We start from the raw sequence: 17,452 nt of genomic DNA, 5'->3' as shown, positions 1-17,452 counted from the left end.
ATGGAGGGGCGGTGAATTTCATACTGGAGAGAGGGAAGAAGAAGCGCAATTAGAGCGGGTACAACTGGGAGAGGGAGAAATGAAAGAGGTAGACAACGAGAAACGAAAGTGGAAGTAGCGGGTTTACAAAATTTAAATTGTTTTTGAGTCCACACCGCCGTTAGCATAGTTTCAAATTGAGTGGGCGAATATGACGTGTACAAAATGTATTGGATGAGACAGAAAACTTTCTGTCCCTAGGAGACATACGATCCGAGCTTTCCCGCAACAGCTGAAATGAGACTTCAGAACTGAATTCCAACGGAGAGAATCCGAGCTTTTCCGGCGACGTATTCCACTTATCAGCACCAACGGGGAGAATTGTGCTCTTCAAAAGATTAGAGCAGTGAAAGCGAGATGGGTATTTACGTCTTTTTATGTTCTGTTTGATGGCCCCTTAACAACATGTAGACCTGTTCATGGGCCGGGTAGCCCGACGGCCCGGCTCGGCCCGCACCCCGGCCGGGCTTGGTCATATAATTAGGCCCGCGGGCCTGACCTCGGGCTTAACACAGTAAGCCCGACTGTGTTTCGGGCCGGGCTCGGGATTTGTCAAAAAAGCCCGGCCCGGCCCGACTCAGTATTATATATTTTATAAAATATATAATATGTATTTTATATATTATACAAAATATATAAATAATATAATATTTATTAAAATATATATTTATAATTTAATATATATTTTATTCTTTTTTTATAATTTCAATCTATCTCCCTCTTTATTCAGCTGCTTCAACATTAATAATAATAATAATATAGGCTAAATTTCGGGCCCGGGCCTAGGCTCGGGCTTTGGGCTTTTTATGAGGGCTGGGCTCGGGCCCAAATTGTAGGCCCGATGGTCGGGCCGGGCTCGGGCTCGGGCCTTAAAAAAATTTGTTAATACACAGTAAAAGCCCAGCCTGGCCCGACCCATAAACAGGTCTAACAGCAGGGACTCTGGATTGTCACATTTCGAAAGTTTAAGAATTAGATTATCATATTTTAAAGTTCGGGGGCTAAATTGTCACTCGAGCCAAAGTTCAGGATACCGTACTTTATATATAGTATTTTATATCTAATAGTTTATAAAAGTTGAACCCGCATACTCCAATTTGAATTAGATCATATCCATTGGATATCTAGTGGGTTCAAATCGAATTTAGATAGATTACAATTAGATATTAAATAGTATAAATGAATTATACTAGAAGTGATCAAAACATTATATATTATTAATAGAAAGAGCTAGAAATCACTTTAATATTATATTTTATAGACAAAATGAATTGAAAATTACTCGCATAAAACTTGAACCTTTGACAATTTAGTGAAAATACAAGTTGAGACCAACTTCAATGATAGATATAATATAATTTTTAAGTATATATGAGCATATATATTTAACTTGAATCCAACCTGATTATAGTGGATCGGATAGACATAGATCCATATTTCATCCAATTATAAATGCATTGAATAATACCATTGGCGCAAGGTTTAAAGTATCGGAAACGCTATGCATATTGGAAAGGAAAATTTAAGAAATGTATAGGGATACGCCTTGGATACGCATGGATACAGATGAAAAATTAAGATACGCATGAAAACGCATGGAAATGCTATAAATACTCCAATAAATCATAAATAAACATCAATATCACTAAATATAAGACATAAATGGGCTATTTATGTATAAAAATAACATGTTTTAGTGAGTTTCATGAAAAAAAAAATTATAATCAATATACGAAAACAAAAACATACTATTTAATAAAGTACTCAATTCAGTTCCAATGTATTTGTTTGTTTTATTCTAAAAATTAAATTAAAATTAAGAAAAGTAAATATGTAATAGTAAAATTGAATGGATTTATGGACATAATAGATAAAGTAATTATTTTGCATGTTTCATTCTAATTTTCTAAAAACTGAATAGTTATTTATTTTTATTCAAATAATTATTTTGCTTCTAATTTTCTAAAAATTAAATTAAAATTAGGAAAAGTAAATATGTAATAGAAAAATTGAATGGGTTTATGGACATAATAGATCAAGTAATTATTTTGCATGTTTCATTCTAATTTTCTAAAAACTAAATAATTATTTATTTTTATTCAAATAATTATTTTTCATGTTTTATTCTAAAATTTAAATAAAAATTAAGAAAAGTAAATATGTAGCAAAAAAATGAATAAATTTGATTTATGGACATGGTAAATCAGCCATAGATCTACAACATACTCAGCCTATAAGGTTAAATTACATAAAATTAAAGAACTTATAAATATTTTTTATTCCTAAATTTTAAAATATATATAAAAAATCAATTGACCTATGGACATGGTAGATCATCCTTAGATCTACAACATACTCAGCCTATAGGGTTAGATCATATAAAAACAAAGAAATTATATATATATATATATATATATATATATATATATATTATTCCGAAAATAAAAAAAATAAATTACTTAGAAAAAAATTAAATTGATCTATGGACATGGTAGATCATCATCCATAGATCTACAACATACTCAGCCTATAGGGTTAGATCACATAAAATTAAAGAAATTATATATATTTTATTTATTCCAAAAATAAAAAATAAAAAAATCAATTATTTAGAAAAAAATTAAATTGATCAATGGACATTGTAGATCATCCATAAATCTACAAAATAATCAATTTCTAGAGGTAGATCAAATGAAAACCTAAAAATTTCATTTTTTTTCAGATTTTTTATTATTCTAAAATTTATTCAAATATTTACAAAGATTTACATATAGCAGCAAAATTAGTGGGATTTTTTGCACAAGAATAGCAAATCAATATACATAAAGATGTTTTCAAGTATCAAAACTAAAAAAAAGCCCAAAAACATTGGATGAAAATGTAAAAAATTTTGAAAAAATATCCTATTTTCGCTACATTTTAAACAACCTTGAAAAAGTTGTTGAATATTTCAATTTTATAGGTGTTTTGATGGGTTTTTTCTAGATTTGATTCTCTAGGAATGTAAAGAAAGTTTCTAGAGGGTTTGGGAAAGAAAGATGGTTTATGAGATGGGTTTAGAAGCCCTATTTAGAAGGCTATTCTAATTGTAACAGTGAATTCATCGTGTATTGGCCGAAACATACTGAAACAGGACAATACTAACCTGATGCGAAGTTGATACTGTTTAGGCACGGCGAAAAGAGACGGTACTTTCGATTTAGGCATCATCCACTCTGGCGGAAAGTCTAACGGCCTTGATTCAGCAATTCGCTTTGGGGGATAAAATCTCGTCTTTTCTCTGTGCTTTAATTTCTTGGATCACGTTAGAGTTTACGTTTTAATAAATGTCTATGAATATTTCTTGTTTCATCAACAAAAGCCCAGACTGCATCTGTAGCCTCTCTTTTTTTATTAGGAAGTTCTATTGAAGCATATATTTATCCAAGCCTCATTTCAGTTATATTGAGTTCACTACAAGAATCCCGTTCTGTAATTCCATTCTATTTATGTTCTATAGTAAGTTGTACTGTATTGGTTCTAAATAGCATGGGCATGAAATACGATATAGGATCCATGATGATCATAAGAGTTTGACAAAGATTTTAATATTGTTGATTTCTAACAAGGCACAATCCTCTTTTTTTTTTAATCTTTTTGCATAATCTTTTACAGACGTACATTGGGAATATATCCTTATTAATTTATAGAAAGATATTCTTAATGCAAGACTGTAAGGGACTATATAAACAACCTAAACACAGTCTTGCAGGGCCAAAACCAACTTCTTATTTTTTTCGGGCATAGGACCAGTGGTGTAAGATAAGGTCACACTAGCGGAGTTGAAGTCAATGGGAGGCTTGGGAATTGGGAGCCATCCGAGTTGGAACCTGGAAGCTTGAATTGCAAACTCTATATTTGACATTTTATTTATATATGTCGTGCTGTATAAGTAAGAATAAGATAAATCCAGGGTTCTCAAATGCAATTTTTTTATGTTTAGTGGATGATAGGTAAATTTGGTCTCTTTGTGCTAATTTTTTAGAAGACAGAAGCACACTTAAAGCAAAGGTTCAAAATATCTGGCCATATTGTACGTTACTTATCCATATTGGCGAATACCCCCTAATTAAGCATGGTTAGAAGAGGTTTTTCAATTGTAACTCAGCCGATTCATGGCCCCCCACTCTCTGCACAGTCTTGCTTCATTATGTCAATCGCCGTCATCGTAGATTTTTCCCGTAACTAGTGGTGTAAAATCGGGCGCCGGTATGATCATGTGGGCTATGTTTGGTTTGGGTTTTTGGTCTGCGGGTCGGGTTGGTATAGCATGATCAAGCAGGCGGTGCTGCCCATGGCCCCTATGCTGGTATGGCCCAGCCCGGTACGGTTCATGGTATGACCCAGCATAACCCATATATATTATTCAGGGTAAATTTCTTAAACTATCTTTATGGTTTAACTATTTGATTAAGTGTACTCTTACTGTTTCAAAATTAACTGACGCTATCCTTATTGTTTATAAGTGCCGTTAAATACGAATGGAAAGTTTGAAATGTCCCTTAACTGCGGGTCGGGTCGGTACTCTAAGTTCAACATCCTAGATTACTCTGGAAAGCAACTCAATCTCACACAGTTCAGGTTCTTCGAGAAACTAAATCAGTTCCACTCATCATGAGAGTAGAAATGATGAGTGAAGCCGACAATGTTTCAGAGATGAATTGCAATGAGGACAGAGATGACTCCACCTTCAGTCTCCTCCCATCCAAAATTTGTCTCGTATACCCCCAATGGTGACCCCAGCCCAAATCTTTCCCTCAACCCCAGAAGAAGACAGCAAGTAATGAGATGAGCTTCAACATCACAACTCTAGTGTTGATTAATTGTTGGAAATGAGATTCAACCATGTTACAGTGATAACATCATCTCTCTGCAACATCACCAACTCCTGTATCAACGTCTTTCTCCGAGTTCATCCACAGACATAAAGGCCTCATCCCCTGTTGTGATCAAAATTAAAGGAGATGAAACAGGTTGGCAGGGGAGAGAGAACGAAGGGGAAGAAAAAGGGGAGAGAGAGAGAAAGACAGAGATGGAGGGGTCTGCTGCTAGTGGCGGTGATGAAGCAGGGGATAGAGAATAAGGGGAAGAAGAAGGAGAGAGAGAGAGGGGTTGGACCGGCGTCTTTTGAGATCTAGTTCATTTTTCTCATCATTTTTGGTTTTCAAGTAATAGCAATAGTCGATGTTTGAAGCAAGGGGGCTGGGCTCGCCAACTACATCTTCAATCTCCGACGTGTCGACTAATGCAAGGGGGCTAGACTCGCCAGCTGCATCCTCAATTTCTGGTTCATTAGCTTACAGAACAACTTAATCACCGGCTGTATCCTTAATCTCTGGTTCATCAGCTTACAGAACAACTTCCTCAATTGTTGACTACATCCTCAATCTCCGACGCATCTATTGAAGCATGAGGCCTAGGCTCATTGGCTGCATCCTGCATCCTCAATCTCTAGTCCATTAGTTTACAGAACAAATCTCTCAACCGCCAACTGCATCCTAAACCTCCAACACGGGAAGAAGACAATTTTGCTTGCAAAATGGGTTGCGGCTCCAACACTGTTTCAGAGATTAATTGAATAAGGTCTCAGCAGTGAGTGATGGAGTTTGTTTCGTTCAGCTTTGATTGGGTAGAGTGCATAAGCCGGTGGGCATTTACCCATGTTATCCAGGAAGAAGTTGTGTCTGCCAAATCACGGTTCCACTGCTCCAGTAGTGTTTCAGTTGTCATTGTCCTCAAGAGGAAGGGGATGGGGGTAATATTGGGTTTTAAAAAATTTTAAATGTCATATGGTGTTACTGTGTACCGGTTTTAACGGATGTTAATGGTAAGGATAGAGTTAGTCAATTGTCAAAAACAATAAGGGTATACTTAGTCAATTAGATAAACCATAAGGGTACTTTAAATAATGTACCCTATTATTTATACATATATATTATATATTTATATAAATTATAATTATATGATAATATATAGTATATAATATATTAATAAAATAAATAATTGTTTTCAATTTTATTATATTAATTTATTTAATTATTGTATATATAAGCAATTGCATACATCAAAATTCATATAAAATTAAATTTTTAAGTTTTTTTTTCAAATTTGTTAAATAAATAGCTTTGGCCCAGTCCACGGCCTGCTCTGATCCAAGACTCGATTCATGGACTTGCCCGGCCCACGACATGGCACGGGCCCACATGAACCACACTTTACACAGGCCACCTGCGGGCCGTGTCATGCTGGCCCAGCACAGCCCAATTTACACCTCTACCCGTAACCAACTTCGATAAATTGGTATGACATTAATTGAAAAGCCACCATAAAAAAATGTGTAAATTGAACAGCTTGCGCTGTCGACAGAGCTCTTAATGATAATTCACAAGCAACGTATCCAACACCAAAACCGTTCCGTTACAGAATACTCTACCTATGTGATGTTAGTTCACTAACAACAATGTATCTAACACCAAAACTGTTATAACGACACAGCCCTGTTGATAACTCTGAATCGGTCATGCCCACAAACTTTTTTTTCTAATCTTTGAAATTGGATTAATTTGAATGCAATCAGCTGCCTGTGGAACCAATGATAACATTCTTCACCGGTTATAAAAGTACATAAGGCGAACAACCATTTAACTTCTTACTGTGTATCTGTGTCCCATATATTTTATCACTGGTTAGGGGCATTATCATTGTCTGTTACATAGTCGTTACTTCAGCTAACCCATAATTCAAAAGACATTATGGCCATATATTGGAAACAACTTCTGTGAATAACAAGAGAGATAATCTCAATGCATATTTATTGGCTGTATTTGATTTAAAAGAAAAAGATAGGAGAAGAGAGGGAAAGGTAGGGAAATAGGAAACAGGAAACCTGTACCAAATACACTTATAGGGGGGATTCTTTTTTCGGATTTTGAGAGGGGGAAAGTTGGTCAATAGGATTTTAGTTTCCATTGACCAAGAATCCCATGTTCATTTTTTAGATTAATGTGGGGACCAGGGAAAGTTTATTTTCCTAGGTATACCCATCTCATAGGTGAGTAAATAACTTCCCATCTAAGAGGAAAGTTGCCAACACTTGAATGGGACAAAAATGCCCCTTTTAATAATGGATTTTTAAGACTAAAATGGTCATTACTTTATTTACCTGAGAAATAAAAGAACATGGACAAATGCACTTACCCGAATAAGCGTTTCCCAAGAAAAACTTACCCTGACATCTTAGGGTAAGGATGTGGGAATTGGGAAGAGATTGTAAGTAGGAGATCGAGTTGCTGGTTGATATCCCAACCTGTCGAAGGTGAGCCAAGCAAAGTTTTATCCTAATTTATCCTACGGCTACTAAACATTATGCTTTAAGACTAGTGCTGTTAATGGACTCTTGAAGTCTGATAATGATTTTGCATATGATCCAATTTAAATCCAAATATATGTATGTAGCTAGCTATATAGGCTTTATAAGTAATTATATGAATTTTAATTAATAAGTTGAATATTTTATATTTATATACATTTATTATATTTGTATAAGTTTAAAAAGTAAATACTTTTTCTTCATTTTAGATATATTTATTATAGGGAAAATTTTACTTTAGTATCCGAACTTTCAAATATGTCACTGCAGTGCCTAAACTTTTAAAAAGTGTCAAATTGGTCCCTGTTGTTAATCGACTATCAATTATCTATTGAAAATGTCAAAACTACCATTCAAAAGAAGACACTGTTCATTGTCTTCTACCTTGAGACTGAACCGGTTAATTATCTTTAAAGAAAAAGAGAAAAAAACATGAAATATGATAGAAGGAAACAATAATTGAAAGCAAAGAAATAACTAGACAAGAATATGTTTCAGATCTAAAGGTAGAAGACAATGACTTCATTAGTCTAGAATCTCAAATACATCAACCGGTTTAGTCTCGAGGTAGAAGACAATGAACAGTGTCTTCTTTTGAGCGGTAGTTTTGACATTTTCAACAGATAACTACCGATCAATTAATGGCAGGGACCAATTTGACATGAAAATTTAGGTACTACAATGACACGTTTGTAAGTTCGGGTACTAACTTGACACTACCCCCGAAGTTCTGGGTAATAAAGTAAAATTTTCCCTTTATTATATTTGGGCTTACATTAAATCCAAAACCGATTCAAAATTCGATCTGACCTTGATATATTGGATTTCAGATTGGCTTAGTGCTTAACAGTTTATTAATTGGATCAAATTAGGACGCAGTTAGGTCTAATCCAAAATCATTCAATTACAGCCATATATCTAGGGGATATAGGGTCCATATCAGTGCCACATCTGCATTTCAAGTAAAACACAAATAAAACACGTTTGGTTAGACCATTTTACAATGGCCTAGGGCTGTCGATGGACTGGATATTGGTCCAAATGGACCCAATCGAATATGAATTGACTAGGTCCAATCCAATGAATACTTTGGACCATTCTAGACTAGTCTAATTCAATGTTTATACCATCCAATCTATTTTAATTGGTTTTATTTTAGATTGGGTCCAACCCAAAGCTGGTCCATTGACACCCATACTCTTATCCTCTGCCAATGGACAGGATATTGGTTCAATTTGATCCAATCCAATATAAATCTATTATAGATGGACCAGGTCCAGTCTAATCCAATCCAAATAAGTACATTAGACCAATAAATCTAGACTGATCCAATTCAAAATATATTATTGATCCATCCAATCCATTCAAATTGATTTTCATTAGGATGGGATTCATGCCAAACCCGATATTGGCTTCAGTCGGTACAAGGCTCATTGAAACAGCCTTTACAACCTTGTATTAAAAATACCTCCATACCTATAAACTTTATTTTATAGAGAGATATTCTCATTAAGATGGAATTCACTGACTGAAGCGAAGTTAACCAAACCCGGTCCAATTAATCCAATAACCAGCTTAAACTTCACATGGATATTTTCTCCAACAACTATTGGAACTATTGCATTTCAAATGATGTGATGCTTATGAAACAGATTCATCACAATCGTGTGTCTATTTCATCCTAGACGGCATGCCCCACACCTCACCATGATACCAGACACCCACTAAAATTCCCTTCTTCCAAATCTACCTAAAACGTACTATTTACTATTGGAGCTACGAATTTGGATTATTAATATTATTTTTTTTGAGAGGCTGGATTATTATTCAAGTATATGCTGGTGCAAAGTCTTACTTTAACCTTTTAGCCATTTGGAAAGTTCTGTGCAGCTTTAGACAACCCGCCCTATGACGATGGAGTCGAATCGATTGACCAACAGTACTCTCACCTTCCATGCTTCCATGGTGTGTGAGTGGACGTGGCTGTCTGCCGTTTCTCTGCTTTCAGATTCCAATTTGCCAACTTGTCCAAATTAATTTATAAGTCTGACAGTCCATCTCTCTCTCTCAATAAATGAATGATGCAGCTCCTTATCTTTATTTATTTATTTATTTTTTATAAAGGTGAGCTCTGAACTCTCTAATTGAATGAACTTGACGTAGACAAAGATAAGAGTGGAAAAAAAAATGAAGGTCAAAAGAAAGGAAGCAATTGGTATCTAACTCCGGCAGCTGGGCTCAGGAAAGTAGAAAACGACTGCACCATTTTGTCCATTTCTATTTGTGAGTTGTGACCGGCCCCCTTTTACCTCTAATTTCAGCCCTAGCCACAAGCTTGTTTTTTGTTTATGCGTGTAGTATTTTGTTTCTTAAAAAATTCCTGAAACCAGTGAAATGGTCTCGATACCTAGCTATAGCTAAGCTAACAAGAGTGAGAGAATGGGACACGAAGGAAGCTGCCTTTTAGCTTTTGTTTCGCACTTTTACTAGCAACAACTTGTTGAGGTTCGTTGCATGCTTTCTTGCTTTTCATGTTTCTAAACGTGATTCGTTGGGCAAGTGGGAGAGTTTTGAGTGGAATCAGGCCCTCTTCTTTCTCTTTCAGCCCCCCAATTAATTCTTAGATATCCAGTTAGAATGAAAATCGTATACTTTGATTTTTGAAGATCAAACTTCATCAAGTCAGAGCCACAGACTATGTAACAAGACAAAACTAATTATTGAGCAATAATTTGTCTCTCTCTCTCTCTCTTCAATTGAACAAGGCCCAAAATGGCCCACCTCCCCAGTTCGGATCAGACGTATAATGAGCACTTGAGAATTTTTTTTTGACACCTGTTCCTTAAAATAATCTCGGCCTACCTTAAAAAAAAATTAAAACCCACTTTTAATTAGACCTAGCAATTGGGTTGAATATGTTGGGTTTGGGTTGGGTCAAGACACTTTGGGCTGATTTTGGGTCAAGTTGGCAAATGCTAGACCCTAACAATAATTGAAGATTTAAGAAATAAAGAAAAATACAGAAAAATGTCAAAATTATAGGAATTGGCATTAGAACTCTAAAAATAAAATTAAAAACTTAGGACATTCAACAATTCAAAGAGTAAATACTAAATAATAAAGATTAAATAATGGAAACTTATAACAATACATAAATAGTCTCAATTAGACCTAACAATCGGGTTGGCAGGTTAACCCATTACCCAACCTAACCTATTTTTTTTTTTTTTTTCAGTTTGGGTCGAGTTAGGTCATCCTCACACTCAGGTAGCTAAATATGAGACCCTAACCTTGTTTTTTTGGGTTGGGTCGGGTTTGTAGCATGGTTTTTAAAACCGACCTAGAGATCGAACCGATCAAGGGTCCGATTATCGGGTCGAACGGTTTGACCATTCGAACCAAACACTCGACCCATTCTGACAAAAAAAAAATTAAAATATAAAATGGCCGAAATGGTTCGAACGGTTAACTGCCCGGTTCAACGGTTCATTGACCAAAATCAACGGTTTTAGGGGAAAATCAGGTTTTGGGGAAAATGGAACCGGTTTCCCAATTTTTCCAATCCAACCGTACGGTCTGGTCCGGTTTTAAAAACCATGGTTTGCAGGTTGGGTCAACTTTTTGCCAGGTCTATTTATCTTGTGCCTACTAGATCCGGTCCCCTACCTCCCCCGCTGGTGGTGTTCTATTGGGCGTTAGGACTTGAGCTGCCCATATATAGAAACCGAACCAGCCCCCCACAATGTCTCACACCACATCCCCGCCGTGTATTGGGAACATCTACTGATGATGACATCATCAATATTGGTATTATCATCGGAAGATGTTCCGAATTCATGGCGGGATGTGCTGTGGAATGTGGAACGTTGTGGGGGGCTGATTTGAAATCATATATATAATATTTGAAAAATAAATATTCACTTTTCATTAATATTTTATGATATTTTCTGTATTTAGTACATTTTTATATAACTTAAAATAAATACTCTCTCTTCTCCACTATCGGAATCTGTCTATACATGAGCTCTAACTCTTAGTCTTACCATTGCCACTAAAGAAACGGAACATATATAATTGCATGTTAGCCAGCTAGCAAGTTGCAACTTATCCAGTGAATATTGGTGATTGCTCAAAGAACCAATACCATGACCACTGTTTTGGTTAGTCTCGTTTTGCGGATCATTTCAAGAACAGATGCAAAATTTAAAGTTTGGGCTGTTAAACAAGCTGTCATCGGGCAAAGAGTGGCTTTATAAACAGAACCCACAAGCATCACAAACAACCTCTCTCTCTCTCTCTCTCTAGCTAGATCTCATGACGTTCATGTCATCGTAGTAGATATTATTTTTTATAATTTTCTAAGGGATTCAGATCAAACGAGAATCTTGGGTGTCATGGTATTCCAAACCAGGCGGCTAATTTCGTGATGTCCTTCCCTAATCCCAAGTCTTCCGTGGGGCGGTGGCGCGGCCTCTCTTCAAAGTTTGCAAGCATGCATCACTCATCTCATTTTAATAACTATTGATCACTTGATTTACAATCCAAAGTTCCGTTATTGAAGCAAATTTTGTTAAGAGCAAAAGCATCTCATTAAATTCTTTTCTTTTGACTCAGGAGGGGGAGACAGGTTCCTGTCTCTTGTTTATCTTTTATCTTTAATTTCATCAAATACGTGTTATCTGTGTGATTGCAAGCATCACTCATCTCCCACAATAAATTAATGAAGTAGTAAACAAAGTCTAGTAAGTTTAGTCAAACAATTAAGTGAAGACAAAAAAATATAGTTTAAACATGTAAGACAAGAAACTAAAAGGAAACGAATCAGTAAAGTTATCTACTACTATTAGGCTGCACTTGAAATTCCTTACTTTTAAGCAGTTATCACTTTTTTTGCTGTTAAAACCTCAATTTTCATAATGGCATTTTAACTTCAGAAAGGTTCTTAATATAAGTAATGCCAAATGCAGCGTTAGTCTAACTAAGTTCAATTATATTTTCCTGACAAAATTTTTATGCAATGGTATTGGAAAATTTGATTTCAAATTCAAGATTCGAATTAGATTCATTTACCCCCCTTGTATTGATGATCCTGGTTTGATATTAATTTAAACTCACACCATATTCAAACACAAGAGCCAAAGTGTATACAGGGAAATACGAGACAGTAGCTTAATGTAATGGCCCTTTCAATTTCATTAGACGAAATGGGTACTAGCTATAGGCCTACAGCTAAGTCTTCATCTCGCCAATTGTTTTGTTTGAATTCAGCAGATTGAGAGCCCCCGGCAATACTGTGTTAACTAACAGTTACCATTAAAGAAGCCAGGGGGTGAGCACATGCAAAAGGAAGAAAGCTAAAGAAAGAAGAAGCTTCGGAAATTCGGATTGGAATCCCAGCGGCAAATTTGCATGTGATATTGTAAAGATGAAAAAAAGAAAGCAAAAGAAGAGGAGAAATTAATATAAATGAAATAATTAAGAATTGAGCTTATAGGCGTTGAATAAATGAATTGTCCTGTCTTATGCGTGCAAACAAACAAGTGGAGTGAGGCTTCAAGGTCAATCAAACTTTATTAACCTCCTCTTTATTGTTTGCCAGCAACCGATCGACCAAGAAATTAAATCTAACCCCCGGTTGAGCTATATATTCACTCTCTGATAATTACGCTTTTTCTGGATGCTCCGATGCCGATGCGTCCAAGTTTTGGTGAAGCTTCGAATCCATACTGTGTCAACCTTTCATTTTCTTTTTTTACTTACATATTTTGGCAAGTGGAAACTCGACAGATGAACACAACTCATAAATCCCTTCTTTAATTTACTTACCTACTTATCAAATTAATTAACAATGGTTCCTTATTCTTTAACAAAAACTAATTAATCAATATTAATAAAAAAAGACACAGGCTGACCACTCCAACGCCCATGCCTTCCAAGTTTCAACATTCTCCCATTTCTCTCACCTACTAGTTGTTCGTTTGACTTATTCTCATAATAATTAAATTAAATTAAATTAAAATGATCACACAGGCCACAGCAATTGCAATTTGCAACATCTACACCGATTATATTTATGTTTATATACCACCCATCATCAACTGTATTAGATTTGCTGGATTTAGAGGATTGGATGACTCGTTAAAACGCAGCTTACAGCGTTCTTCTCAGTTCTCGCCTCTCAGTGGACTCTCAATATTAGCTATTGTTTGTTCTTTTCCTCTTGATGCATTAGGGCATTTTCTTTGCCACGTGGCAAGGTGCTGCCAGTTGATAAATAATCTGGATTTTTCATGAGAATCATCCATCCTTGCCAAGTGTCTCTTAGCCTCCCGGCTCCAACCAACCCCAAAGCAAAATTCCCGCTTCTTGTTCACCGTGGAGATCACCCCAACAGATCGCCAATACCAATCCAACAAAAATAAAATACATAGAATTCTTACATATTATTATTGTTATATATTTACATATAAAAGATAGATAAGATAACCGAATTAATCTGCTTACCGAACAACTAACCGGATTAATCAAATTTTAAGGAAAAAATGATTGAAATTAATCAGATCGAACAAATAAAACGCCAGATTACTACTTACTACCTGTTGAATTGAAATCTCTTGGCTAGTCAACAAATTCCTACAATAAACAAACAGTCATATTTCGAAAATCAGAGACCGCTCGAAAACCAACCAAAGAAACAGTGAAACAGTACTCTAAACACCATCTAGTTGTGATCAGTTGCTCTTTTTTAAGTTTTTCAGAATTTCCATCTCACCGTGTCTGAAGAGGACAATGAGCTCCTGAGATTGGAAATTAGAACCTGCCACACTTTAGTTTCTCCGTCTAGACTTCCGCTACAAACTGAAATGGAACCAGACGAGACGCTGTCCGACAAAGCTACTAACGACTTCACCGGCCTCTCGTGGCCTTCCAATACAGTCAAGCAACAAAACCTACTATCCCTTCCCCGTCGCCAAATCCTCACTGTTCGGTCCGACGACCCGCTCACCAGGAAATCTGAAATGTTGACCAAACAAAGTATCGCACCCGTGTGCCCTCTCAAAGCCCCAGTAACGGCCATATGGTGAGCGCTGTCTTCCCTCTCCCACACCAAGATTGAACGATCACAGGCTCCCGAAAACAGAACCGATGCATCAGAGGTTAAAGCCAGCGCGTTAACGGCCGATTTGTGCTTCTCTAACGTGGCTATCAACGTGTGTCGTCTCTCTCCTGACGTTCTTCCCCATACCCTAATGCGTCTGTCCGCTCCGGCCGTGTAAACGGTTCCGTCGACAGAAACAGCAACGGCGTTTATGGCATCTTCGTGCGCTTTCACGGACTCCAAGCAACGGAGATCCGACGCCCGCCATACTTTCAAGCACTTGTCCCAGGAAACGGAGTAGATTAAACCATTTCTGACGGCGAGGCCAGAGACAGCGTCAGCGTGTTCAATCCATAGCCGTTTCTTGTGACGTCTGACGCGGACGTAGTTCTTCGGTAGAACGAAACGGCGGACACGGTCCTTGACGGTGGGAAGCGTCGCCACGTGCTGATGTCGTTTGGTCGGGGTTAGCTGCCAGACTCGGATCTTAGAGTCCTGGTGAGCGGTGAAGGCCTTCCCTTCCGAAAAAGCGAGAGACTTAACGGAACCCGAGGAAGAATTGCCGTTGAATGCATCGATGTGCGCGTAGTTTGTTAGACTGTAGACGTTGATTTCACTGCCCGAGGCGACATAGAGTAGGTCACCGGAGACGGCGAGGCAACCAATACAGGTATTGGGTTTGAGTGAGGAGACGCAGAGGTGGGAGACGGAGACTTGTAGGGATTCCGGGGAGATTTTCTGTAGGGAAGGGACGGAAGGAAGTGTGAGGAGGGAGAGATTGCTCTGTAGAGTACTGCAGCTGGTGTCCTGTGATTGTGAAGCTGTTGAGCTGCTGGGGATTTCGGAGAGGCTGCAGCATGGATCAGAAAGCAAGAGTTTTGGAGACGATGACTGTATATGCTCATTGGAAAGCGGAATGGTCGCTTCGGTGGCGGTGGAAGAACGAGGAAGGGCCGAGATTGTACCTATCCAGGATATCACCTTCATGCCGGCGGGATGAGAGAAAGAGATCGAGGAGCAGGACTGTACGCAATGATATCAGAAAGAGAGGGATTGTTTATGTATGAAACTGGAATAGAGATTATTGGAATGGACAGAGAAGAAAAGCCACGTGGCAAAGAGAAAGAAGGAGAGATAAGAAAATGACTTGGGTCCGAGGTTGAGGACGAGAGGGAGCATGGCAAGATTCTTCTCGTTAGAGTTACTCAACGCAGCCAATAATCACAGTCCTGGGCTTATAGCTCTGCCAGAGTAAAAAACAAAAAATCGATAAAAATGAAGCAAAATATAAAATGAATTGAAAATAAACAGAGTTTACATAGATTATACAAGCACGTATATTCAGATATTATTATAATAGTTAAGATGTGGATCAGGTCCAACCATATATGAAGGAAGCAGAGTTGAATTGTCCTTATCGGATCATATCGGATTCCGGAGGAACATGTACAAAGTTGCAGCGCTAGCGATAAGAGAAGTGGAATTGGAACGAATTAAATGCAGAGGAAGGAAGAAGGATGAGTGATTTGAGTGTTAGATGTTTGATACAAAGATGCACGAGTATGAAAAGGAGATGCATGTGCATTTTCCATGGCTACATTATATATAACAAGGTCAAATCATATAGTGTACGGCCCTGGATACATGTGTCGGTGAGGAAGACTTTCCCTGGCTGTCTCGTATCATTCTTGAAAGCCGATTGCCGAGAGTCAGAGAGAGCCCTGTAAAATATTTAGGCTCCGTTTGTTTGGATACAAATGTTGAATCGAGATATTTATGTATCTCCATTTATATTTGTAAGTGTTTGTTTGATATGTAAAATAGTAATGATTATTAGATGAAAAATATATTTTTTGACATTTTTTGTGTTTTGAGAAGAAAGCATTACTATACTTATTTTTTGAATTCAATTTTGTGTTATTTTGATAATTAATTTTTTTGATTAAAATTAAGGCATTGGAGCATAAAATAGTTGAAGCATTTAATGATAGACTCACACTTTGCACCCAATTCAAACAAACAAGGCGAGTGCAAGAACAACATTCAAAATGTGAATCGTATTGCATTCATAAACCCAAAAAAAAAAAAAACGATAAATATGCAATTTGCACAACACTCCCACATGATTTACACCTCACATCTCATGCATGGCGGGTCCCAGATTTATGATGGGTACAGGTTTTATGATGGGATGTGAAGTGTCGGATCAAACAATGTATACAACGTTTTTAGTTTTTTATTTTTAGAATTAAAAAAAATAATTAATTAACTATATTTCATTATTTGATCACAATGATTGAATATATTATAATTCTATGGATGATCAATCATATCCATAAAGAAATTGAAATTTCTTATTTAATAACTATTTTTTGAATAGATTATATAATGTTTATTTATTTTTATACTTTTTGGAAATGAATAATAAATAATTATTAATTATATTTTCACATTGAAGTTGTGCCAATGCATGTTTTATGGTTGGATAGGAAAGTTGGGTTTTTCCTATCCCATAAAACATTAAAACTTAAGAATTATAGTTAAGCATAGGATTTTTAATGAAATTATAATTAGCTACAATATATTTCTTCATAAACCATTAAAATATATTAATTTAATGTATATACACCTCATTGAGGTCACATATTTAGTGTTGTTGATGTATTTTTATGATTTATTAAAGTATTTATAATGTTTCCAAGCATATCTATGCATATCTTAGTTTTTCTCTGATACGCATGCATATATACAAGGCATATTCCGATACATCTCTTAAAATTGCATTTCCGATACAAATGACGTTTCCGATACTTTGAACCTTGATTGTTGGTATTCGTTTCTCAACTGCAGTTCACAAACACACAAACATGCAAGCCAAAATAAAATTATTTAATTATCCTTTATGT

At 36.4% G+C, this 17,452-nt stretch overlaps 1 protein-coding gene across 2 annotated transcripts; it reads right to left on the bottom strand.

Annotated features, from left to right (window-relative positions):
- Positions 1–14,032: 14,032 nt before the first annotated feature.
- On the bottom strand, positions 14,033–16,152 carry LOC104591554 (Transducin/WD40 repeat-like superfamily protein). Of its 2 annotated transcripts, none has more exons than XM_019196804.2 (2): positions 14,220–16,152; positions 14,033–14,080 (listed from the first exon to the last, which is right to left on the bottom strand). In XM_019196804.2, the coding sequence occupies exons 1-2, from the start codon at positions 15,531–15,533 to the stop codon at positions 14,066–14,068; spliced, it is 1,329 nt and encodes a 442-aa protein (XP_019052349.1). In that variant the 5' UTR covers positions 15,534–16,152; the 3' UTR covers positions 14,033–14,065. The 2 variants fall into 2 exon arrangements, with proteins under 2 accessions (XP_019052349.1, XP_088760342.1); XM_088904216.1 differs by having other exon boundaries at positions 14,033–15,789; positions 15,930–16,137.
- Positions 16,153–17,452: the final 1,300 nt, after the last annotated feature.

This window comes from Nelumbo nucifera, chromosome 4 (assembly GCF_055504915.1).
Source record: "Nelumbo nucifera cultivar China Antique chromosome 4, China Antique-T2T, whole genome shotgun sequence".
Lineage (NCBI taxonomy): Eukaryota > Viridiplantae > Streptophyta > Magnoliopsida > Proteales > Nelumbonaceae > Nelumbo > Nelumbo nucifera.
This window is presented reverse-complemented; position numbering and strand designations above follow the sequence as displayed.

Coding starts and splice junctions, on each gene's coding strand:
- LOC104591554 (XM_088904216.1), bottom strand. CDS start 15,533: ATGAAGGTGATATCCTGGATAGGTACAATCTCGGCCCTTCCTCGTTCT.